Source organism: Danio aesculapii, chromosome 2 (assembly GCF_903798145.1).
Source record: "Danio aesculapii chromosome 2, fDanAes4.1, whole genome shotgun sequence".
Lineage (NCBI taxonomy): Eukaryota > Metazoa > Chordata > Actinopteri > Cypriniformes > Danionidae > Danio > Danio aesculapii.
The window spans coordinates 20,869,004-20,879,622 of NC_079436.1; the positions used below are offsets into that span (position 1 = coordinate 20,869,004).

The 10,619-nt window shown below is 33.6% G+C and overlaps 1 protein-coding gene across 1 annotated transcript; it reads right to left on the reverse strand.

The window, feature by feature from the left end:
• Window positions 1–1,593: 1,593 nt before the first annotated feature.
• Window positions 1,594–8,021, reverse strand: pdca (phosducin a). Its single transcript, XM_056474588.1, has 4 exons — window positions 7,959–8,021; window positions 5,157–5,222; window positions 4,792–4,937; window positions 1,594–4,007 (listed from the first exon to the last, which is right to left on the reverse strand). The coding sequence occupies exons 2-4, from the start codon at window positions 5,200–5,202 to the stop codon at window positions 3,489–3,491; spliced, it is 711 nt and encodes a 236-aa protein (XP_056330563.1). The 5' UTR covers window positions 5,203–5,222; window positions 7,959–8,021; the 3' UTR covers window positions 1,594–3,488.
• Window positions 8,022–10,619: the final 2,598 nt, after the last annotated feature.

Here is a 10,619-nt window from a genome sequence, read left to right on the forward strand (position 1 = left end):
ACACCTTAATCAAATTATTACCGTCATGTAGGACTTTTCGCCACGTTTTGCAACAGGATAGTCCACACACACACACACACACACACTCGGCTGTTTGACACTCTTTGCACCTACCCAGTCAGTGCAGACCACAGACACCTGCATCGTGAAATGTGGAGGTTTTTTTTTTCTTCCATTCACCATGTGGTATGAACTTCCATTAAAACAACTCTTCCAGCAGTTCATAGTTGCATCCAATATCTCGTTTGTCACGGAGGGCGAGCATAAAATGTTCATGAATGAAAGTGAAAATGCCAAACTGCAGTTAAAGTCGACAAACTAAAAGTGAAACACCCAAAATTGCATGAAACTCTGGAGAAAATGCAGATAGCGCAGTGATGCAATGACGTTAATCGAATTATATGTTATAACATGTAAAATGGTATCATGAAAGTAACACTCAAAAAGCCACTCATGTAAACACCTTAGTCTTATTATTCTCTTATTGTTTTTTACGTTCACACAACTACATTACACATGAACTAAAGTTTAAAATGATATCATAATAGACCACCCCTTTAAAGCAATGGGTTTACTCACTTTTAAAATAGCAATGGGAATATTACTTATTTTAAGAAAATCAACTAGATGCTTTAAAATGCACTCCGAGAACAGTTTATTTAAACTACTTATTTAAAATAAGATGTAACAACAAAGTTCTTGAGGTTTTTTATATTGTTTTATGTTCAATTCACTTAAATTTGTAAAAGCAAACAAGGCAACTTAATTTCTTAATGTTGTGCCAACACAAATCGATTTTGTGAAACCCAGCATTTTTTACAGTGTGGATATACTTTATTGTTTTAGTAACGTCAATTATTTGCTAACTTTTTTAAGGCAATTGCCATTACAAACAATAATTGACCCCCTTTAGAGACCCCTGCTCTAAAGTATATTAGTCTCATTTAGATGTAAATCCATATTAACCTGTAGGTACTTGCACATACTCTTTCTCTAAGACACACAGTAATCCTGTGACTATGTGATGTTAGAGTTTGCTTTGGTACTTGTCTGAACGTGTTTGACCTGGAATGACATTTGGAGCACACAACTATTTGTATGGGGTTGAAAACAAAAAAGAGAGGAGTGCCCTCAGACCATTTTTGCATTAGTTCATAATGAATGAAGTCACGGATTTTATGCAGTGCAGTATGACAACAAATTTAGTCACACTTTTTTGTGATATCATTTATTTATTAAGCAGACAGCAGCTCCATTCACAGTAAATGACAACTACAGTGTCACTGTTTGACAATTTGCGTTCATGAAGGGCAAACCTTCAATTAAAAAGCAAAAAACAGAACTTTTCATAGTCTTGGAAAGGTCAGAAATTTATCAAATAGTTCATTTCAAATTCTTTATTTGAATATATAAACAGTAAAAAGTCACTATGTTTCTTTATATTATTGAAAAAAGTGTCATATGCTTACCAAGGCTGCAAATAAATAAATTAATTAATTAATAAATAAAGATATAAACAAATAAATAAATAACAACTGAGAATAAAACCAGGAATACTATTAAAATTTAAAGTGTGTGTTTTTTATGGATTATTTGATCATGTTTAAAAAAACAAAATTTATTTAAAATACTGTCTCAATACAATGTTTGGTTAGTGAAACTATTGATTGATTGATTGATTGATTGATTTTTCTTATTGAACCAATTTAAAACCTTAAAAACAATGTTCAATTTGTAGTATTAAGCTACTCTTCAGTGTTTATAATTTCACTTGTGGACGTCAGACATCAACAGACTGAAGAATGTGAATAGACGTTGTGCCAAATTCTGAATCCCTGCCAAATTATTGCCGCATGGTAGGTTTATGGTTAAGTGATATGATTAGGGGTGAGGTTTTGGATCAGGCAAACAGGTAGCGATATCAATGATGGGGTTATAAATCGGCAGGTGGTTGAAAAAAGACACAACACCTAAAAAGATGACCTTAAAAAGAAAAGAGCCTCATAGTCACACCTGCCCATGACATCTTCACTGGAAACCAACTCAAGTTATGTTGCCTTGAGAAAGCCAACATACTGTTATACTACTCTGTCCTCGAAAACAAAAGTATCTCCTCCTAGACTGTTTATGCTACAAGACCCAAATTTGGTCAAATGTGCCTTCTGCATTCAAGATTGTTGCTATATCTCCTCATGCTAATCAGACTTATCGTTTTTTAATAAAAAATGTTAAATATTATACTTTAATAATCCGGGCATATAAAAAAAATTATACAAGCCTCAAATTCGGCCAAAAGCTGTGTCTTGCATTAGATTTTGTTGCTCTATCTTTTCAGGTTTATCAGACCTAAAATGTGGCTAGCCATTTGACTTAAACTCCATATTTTTTACCGATTCGGCAAGCCATTTTTGCATGTATCCCTTTCACACTTATTAAGCATGCATTATATTTTCGATAGAATATGGCAAGCAAGTTGATTTATATCACTCATATTGGCAAGAAGCTTTGTATCATCACTGAGCTGTCAATTATCCCCATAGCAACAAAACAGGCTAACCTAGCAACCATTTAAAAACAGCAATATCTCTACATCAGAACATCGTAGGGACCTGGGTATTAGCTTGTTTTACTCATGCTAGCAAATGGGACTTCATGTGTACTATGCATGGTACCAATGATAAGCCAATTGCTAATAACGATTAGCCACATACTATTAAGGATTATCTAAGTGCAATAACATATGCTAGAAATGTCTACTAAGTATAAGCATTTGATCAAACATGTACACGAGACATTTAGCAAATGCTTAGAAACCACCTAGCAATGTCATAAACATTTTAGCAACTGCCTAGCAACCACTTCGAAACCACTGTGCTTCCTGCCAACTGCCATTCCCAGTCCTACCGCAGTCAAGTTGGCTTTCTCAAGCCAACATCAAAGTTCATCAATGAACTTTAGGTTCTAGTTTAAAAATGGTTTACCATGCGATGCAACTTTTCTGAAAGTTTTGCATCTGGAAAGATGGATCAAACTACTGAAACTGATTAAATTTTGCCCTATATTGTTTGAGAAGATGTGACATCACTTTGCTATTCACTTACAATATATATGGGTTTTTTAAAGCTCTGTGGTGTAAAGAGTAAAGAACTGACTTACAACAGTAATAATTAAATGAATCAGGGTTTTTTCCACTCAGCTGCTTCACAAATTTAAAACTGAATAAGAATGAGCTTTAAAATCCTTATCAGAAACTACTGGAACAGTCATGGAAAAGTCATTGAAAGACTTGTGAGAGCTCTGGCTAATAAAATGAGCATGACTGTGCGCCTTTGATAACACTATGAAGTATTAAACTGCTGTAAATCAGCTGTTAGTAAATGCCTTGAGGTGTGCGTGTTTGTGGAATCATGGCCCAGCAGTCACAGCATCATTACTCAATCTATCTCTGTATTAAGTCTGACAGGTTGACTAAAGTAATTAACTTCTGATTATTCCACATCCGCGTTCTCCTCCTCATCAGGACTTGCTGCAAACTCTTTCTCTGGCAGCAGGCCGTACTCGTTTAGGAAGTTCTCCACGTCTGTGGCGAAAAACTCTTCATTCATGTGCTTTGTAACACATAGGAAGTTGCCCAGCATCTCTCCAGCCTTGTAGACCAGCAGGGTGGGCAGAACGTCCTCTGAAAAACGCTCACCCGCTCCTGTGGCTGAGGCTCGGATTCGGCAGAATTTGACGGTCGAATATTCTGCTGCCAGGCAAGTCAAGCAGTTGTTGAGGGCATCGCAACCTCCGATCCCGTCCTCATAGATGTGCACCACCACTAGGGTCAGGTGATGCTCATTCTCGATGACATCCAGAAAGGCCTCTCCACTCTCCAGATCAAACACAGAATCAAACTTGGGCCCGAAACTCAGGCGCTCGTGCATCTCCTGCATGCACTGCTTGCGATACTTACGGAGACACTGTTCGTCCTCTTCTTGGATCATCTCGTATTCTTGAATGCTCATCTGCAGATGGTCGAACATAGGAATGTTTTAATAAATATACATGCAAGTCTGGTCCCACTTGAGTGAATTGATTGTGAAATGATTAAGCTGATATTAAAGAAATGTTATTAATCTTGGGTCATTTTATTGTAATTTTCAGTTTTTAATTATAAATTTGGCACAATGTATCTAATCAGGTATAAAATAATAAGGGAAAGCAGTTAGCATGTTCAAAAGGCAGTACTACTCTGCAAAAGTTTGGGCTCAGTAAAAATGTTTTTGACAAAGAAAGTACTTTTATTTATTACATACAGAAAATGTATTGAGCATTTCAAAGGAGTTTTGTCTAGCACAAATACTGGTATTTTGAGCTTTGTATTTATTAAGGAATCTTGACCAAAAAATTAAACTAGTTTACATCACTGGCTGTTTCCTTCGCTGGACGTTTAAAGTTTCTTTAGGTGTTTTTCAAGAATCGATTTTGGGACCCTTAATTTTTCACATTAAAAATTGTTCCCAAAATTTGTGTAAACCAGGTAATAATGTTGCTGTAGTCTTTTGACAATTGGCTGCTGAAAATTCAGCTTTATGGTCACAAGATTATATATTTTTAATTTGTTAATGTATAACATGGTTCATTTAAATCGTAATAATATTTCACAAAATTGCTATAATTTCTAACAAATTGTGGTGAGTTTGATGTGGTGAGTATTTATTTTGGAAAAAATGCACCAATCCCAAACCTTTCAATTGTATTGTATTGTATTGCGGCAAAATAAGATTGACAATATTTTTCTGTGATTACCTTACGGTTCACTTTATCCCGTGGGTCATCACTGGATCTAGGGTTAGACATCTGTCTGAGGAGCTCTCTCTTGTTGGAAGGGATACTATCATGGTCTTCACTCTCAAGTTTAAACTTCCTCCAGTCATGGATCACACCTTTGGGCCCTACAAAGATGTTTTGCCGCATTGCAATCAATGGATTAGTTAAATAATAATTTAAAAGAAACTGTTTACAGATACAGAACATAACCTTCAATTAAAGCAATCTTGGCCATATCACAACATGTGGGAAATATCCACTATTACCTCATGACTACTGTAAATACTGATGTTTGCAAGATGAGTTTTGAAATCACTGTGAAACTAAGGTTTTTTTTTTTTTACCTGTTTGGGTTGCTGGTAGTTCCTCAATCTCAGGTGACTCTGACATGATGAATCTTCTATGGAGACCTGATAAGAGGAATAAAAAAAAAAAACAGACATTCCTTAATGTCAATATGAAATCAAATTTGACAATGTTTATTTAGCTAGTGCACATTTTTATTCTTTAGGTGAAAAAAGATTTGTCCAAGTTAATCCACATATATATATATATATATATATATATATATATATATATATATATATATATATATATATATATATATATATATATTGGTAATCTTCAATCAAAATCCTTTTGTGTTTGGAGTGGCAGTTTTTCTTTGAACAAATCAGTTTGACTTTCTCTGATTTTTAATACTGTGTAACCTATAGTGCAATTTTCATAATTTACAAAAATTACAAATTAAAAGTACCAGGACAATTAAAAATCCTTTATAAATAGGTTACTTTTGCATGCATTGACTAATTAAAAAAAATAAAGATCATTTATTTATTTTATTTCCAATCAAATAGACACTATCGATCCTAAAGTATTGATATTTTTCGATGCTAGCAATGTATCAGAAGGATCAATCATTAAATAGGAGTATACTTATCTATATAAGTACATATTATATAATATTAATGTAAGATTTGTAATTGAGCTCAGCAGTGAACAGAAGGTGGTGTTTAGCATCTGTTTGAATGCTTTCAATCATGTGTGCATTTGCACGGTTAGAGCAATCTGGTCGAATTTTCAATCACCTCTGGAAGTGGTCAAAATGGACAAGCTCAAAATGTTTCACACTCTGTTCAGACCTGTACTTAGTTTTGTCCATTTGTGATCAGATCAATGAAAATGCATCTAAATACCAGATGCAAACGAGGTCTAATAATCTCAGCAACTTCCAGTTCAGCTGGTTTCAGCTAGGGATTGGACAATAATAGGAAGTTGTTGCTCCATCTGAATTTGCCCATTATATGCAATATCCTCTACATTTTGACTCAATTTTATATTGACAGACCATATAAAAAGTTTGACAGTATGTTACAGTCAGTTACTGTGGTGCAGTTTAGGGCTGCATAATATATCGTTTCAGTATCGATATTGCAATACGTGTGTCCACAATACTCGCATTGCAGGATATGCAATGTTGAGTTAAGATTTTAGTTGATAAACAGCTGAATAGATGAGAATACATTAGATTTGTGGAGTTATTGCAAAGTATAACAGTAACAGAGTGAAACTTTATCATTTGCATGTGTTTTAAAGACATTTCAAGAGAGTTTAAAACCTTCAGGCACAATAATGTGCTACAATTGTAACTTTAATGAAGAAGTATTTTACATTATTCAATTTCTGTATCTGAATACTGTTTGCCTCTCAGGGAAATCATAAAGCACTGTTTATTTGACTTTTTTCTTTGCTCTGTTGTAATTATCCTTGCTTACAATTTGTTTATTATTTTTTATACATGATTCACACACTTACAAATCAAACTAATTATAGCGATTTTTCCCAAATAGAACTATTCAAGCCATCTGTTGAAATTGTATTCATATTGCAGAAAAACAAAACATTGCAATGTCAGATTTTCCCAAAATCATGCAGCTCTGCAGTTATTCTGATGTAATCAAAGTAGATTTTATTTTTATTGCATGAGCTATTCACACCATTAGTTTGTTGCAATTGTCCATTACCATGATTATTGTTATTTTTGGTTAGGTACTATTAAGTTTTTGAAATATTTTGAAGGTTGCTCCTGAAGAGAACCACATTGTTGTGGAAATTTATGTTCAGACTACTCATTTATTTATCTATTTATTGAAAATTTAACAAGTACTCAATGTCTGTTACTTTAGAGCTGTAATTATGATGTAATCAAAGTTGACTGTCGCATGAAGTCTGTCAGAGTCTGTTACAGTTGTCAAGGTTGAGGTGGAATTAGCAGATTACTCGCCTACAAGTAATGGATTGCACTACAATCAGATTATATGGCTATGAGTAAGGGCTTTGTTCCTTTTGACACCCACAGTGTTCCTTTATTTCTGCATGATGTGAATGACAACTACACGTTTTCATCTGAGAAATTAAAAATGAGCAATTTGTAGCATCTCAATCTCAATGAGCCACCTTTGTTTATAAGGCTTCCTCAGTGTATGATAAGCCGCTAGCCTGCTGAAGAATGTCCAGATGAGCTTTTTCTCTGGATGCTATGAACAAGACACACTCAGAAATGCGTCAGAAGTAATCTTGTTCAATCCGGCTATCACAGATTGCTTTACCACCTCAAATTTTCACACCCATAAACAAACTCAATTAGAAAAAGTGTAAGTTAGCATGGACAAGGTCTACAGTACATCATGCGAATGCATTTGAAGCAGGTTTTAGAAATGCTGTTACTCCATTATATAATCTATATTTATATTTATAGAATAATAGAACATTAAATATATTATTTTATTTAGCATATAATAAAAAATGACTTAATTTTAAACTTGACTTGATTTATGTTGAGCCTTTTTAGTTGACTCAACTTAAACTGAGTCAAGTGTAGTCCTTGAGTCAACTCAAAAAAGCTGTACAGCAAGTTGCCTTACAATTTTGTAAGTTGAGTTGAGTCTACTTTTTTACAGAGTAAAAATGCATGGATTTAAAATTGGTTCTTTTTTCTCGTAATATATCAATATGTTAGTGCATCCTGCATATACTGAATTCAGTAATGCCTTAAGTAAAATTCTTATGGTGTTGCATTGTTTTATAGCTTTAACCATTTTAATATTTTCAATCTGCTCTGTGTGGAAAAAAAAAGCAATTCTTACCTTAGCGTTTGCTGTGATTAGCTGTCTTTGCTGTGTACTGTCTCAGATAATAATGCCTCTGTCTGCAAACACATCATGGTTACATCTCTGTAATAATTTGATGTGATGTAATAGGATTACAGCAGAAGAATTAAACCAGCTTGTCGCAGAGAGAGATGAACAAACAATGCACAATAACCCCAACACAAAAAAAAAATCTAATTTCTATTTTGTCAGACACATCCTGCTTACCTTTATGGTTAAGCGTGCACTTTTTTAAAGCTGCATAAAGTTTAAATGGTTAAAGCCTAGTGTTTTGGCTTTTAGACTGTGGTGAAGGCCAATAATTCCTTGCAACCTAATAATTTAATTTTGTGTGTTATAGACCAAAACATGTAGGGGTGTTTTTATGTAGTTGCCCATTTGATTGAAAGCATAAAATTTATTGATGTTCTGTTTCAAATGTTTTTGTGGATGGCCATTGTGACCCTTTTGTTTTTTGCCTATTTATAATTGTAATTTATTCAACTACCAACTAAAAAACATCCTTCTTGCCATAATTAAATTAGTAGTTTATTTATTCCTCTACCAAAGTTTTAACAATGTATTTAATGTTTAATTGTATATACTAATATGGTCAAACCATCTTCATACATTATTGACAACACTTGCAAAAAAAAAAAACACTGGAAATGGTGTCTTTGTGTCTGGGAGGAAGGGATGAACCCGTCTGCTTTCTGTTTAGAGTCAGTGGCTAATTTAACATTAATTGTGTAGTTTGTCAGATTATTAGGGTTAAAAATACACAAACAATAAGGAACATATGACCAGTACATTCAAATAAACATAAAAATTGCCTCTCAGATCTCCAAAAACACTGCTGCATGTTTTTCTATTTGCATGGGTTTTTTAACTTACAGCGTGTTTAAACTCTCAGCCACCATAGTACAGTCGAGAAAACAACAACAAATAAAATTGCATGTCTTTGCATCCAGCAAATAGTACGTCATCATTTTGATCTATACTGTAAAACCCAAAAAGTAAAGGTAACTCAAACCATTTGAGGAAACCGATTGCAACAAACCATTTAAGTTCAATAACTAATCCTAATGAGTATTGTGAAATTAATCCATTTGAGTAAACGAAGCAATCTGAGCACAGTAAAACCAAATAAATGAAGAGAACTCCAACCGAGAAAAAGCTCAATAAGTTAAGGCAACTCAAACCGTTTGAAAACACAGATTGCTACAACCATCTGCATTAAAAAAAGCTAATCTATATGAGTACTGTGAACTTACTCCATTTAAGTTGAATTAATGAGGTATTTAATTAACTCATTACCTTCAAAACTGAGTTCAAAACTTTTTTGAAATGAGCAAAATTAACTTTCAGTAAATTTTGAGTTCAGTAATTTTTGACACTCATTTAATTTGATAAAGTTGACTGTTGGGTTTGACAGCGTACTGAATTCATGCTCATTTCTATTTTAGATGTAGAAAATCCAGATCGTAGTAATATATTTGGATTTATAGTAACCAAGACCAAAATGGCGTTCTTTTGGTTCTAATCCATCTTCTTTGGGTTGTAACAATAGCAGAACCCATTTTGGTGCTAAATAGAACTCTTTTTATGAAGATCCTTAAAGAATCATGCTTTGATTATTATTATATATTTTTTTGTTATTTCTTGAGTTTATGATTTATTTATTTATATTAATACAATTATTATTAGCTGTCTGTCTTAGTATGTCTCACAGGCTTCCATTTTTAGATTTGTTTAGGTACAAACAATTGTTTTATCAAAGCCAAGTCTGGTCAGTTAAACTAGAAATAGAAGGAAAGAAAAGTTTATCGCAAAACAAATTACATTTTGAAAGTTAAAATGCACAGACAAGTTCAAAGTATGAATTAAAAAAATGAATCTACCTGCTGAGAGAGTGTTTGACAGTCTGTGTAGTTGATAACTGAGCTCCAGAAAACCAGTAACGAGCTGCAGGTGCTTTGTCAGTTATAGATTTGGGGAAAAAAGGCGGGAAATAAAGAGCTTATCATATAAAGAACCATTTCAGCATATGAAAGCATTTAGCAGGACAATACAAATCCAAATTGAACTATAACTATGGGGGAAATGCTTTAAAGGTCCAATTTTTTTAAGAGTGTATAATTAATAGACATCTATAGTGAATATAAATAAGCTGCAACTTTAAGAACAGTGGGAAAATAGTCGATTACATATCTAATAGCTTTTTAAAATTTATTTTAATAGCTTGTTAGTTGCCTGACACGTGAGTGTTTTATCACCTAAGTTAGGTACAATGTCAGCCTAAAAAGACTTGATGTACTGACTGATATGCTTTCTTGTCTGCACATGAAGCAAATCTGACATGTTGATTCATGTCCTTGGCTTTGCTTTCTCATCTCACCTCAGTTCTACCATAGTTTACACGTTCTCTCACATTTTTGATTTGAACACAAAATGGAGTAAATTCATCAATAAAAGGTACAACTAGTATTTCTTCTATCACTAGATGGTGGTAAAATCCACTGAAAAGTTTTAAAGGTTAGAAAACCTCCATGAAGAGGGGGCAGAGAGACCTCAATGGTGTTATGATGATGTTATATCACCAGACTCACACTTTATCTGAGCAAGGCAATCTGCCAACCCAATGTTTGCACAGTGATT

Coding starts and splice junctions, on each gene's coding strand:
- pdca (XM_056474588.1), bottom strand. CDS start 5,202: ATGTCAGAGTCACCTGAGATTGAGGAACTACCAGCAACCCAAACAG. Junction 4,938..5,156: donor ACTACCAGCAACCCAAACAG/GTAAAAAAAAAA, acceptor ACATCTTTGTAG/GGCCCAAAGGTGTGATCCAT. Junction 4,008..4,791: donor GGGATAAAGTGAACCGTAAG/GTAATCACAGAA, acceptor GACCATCTGCAG/ATGAGCATTCAAGAATACGA.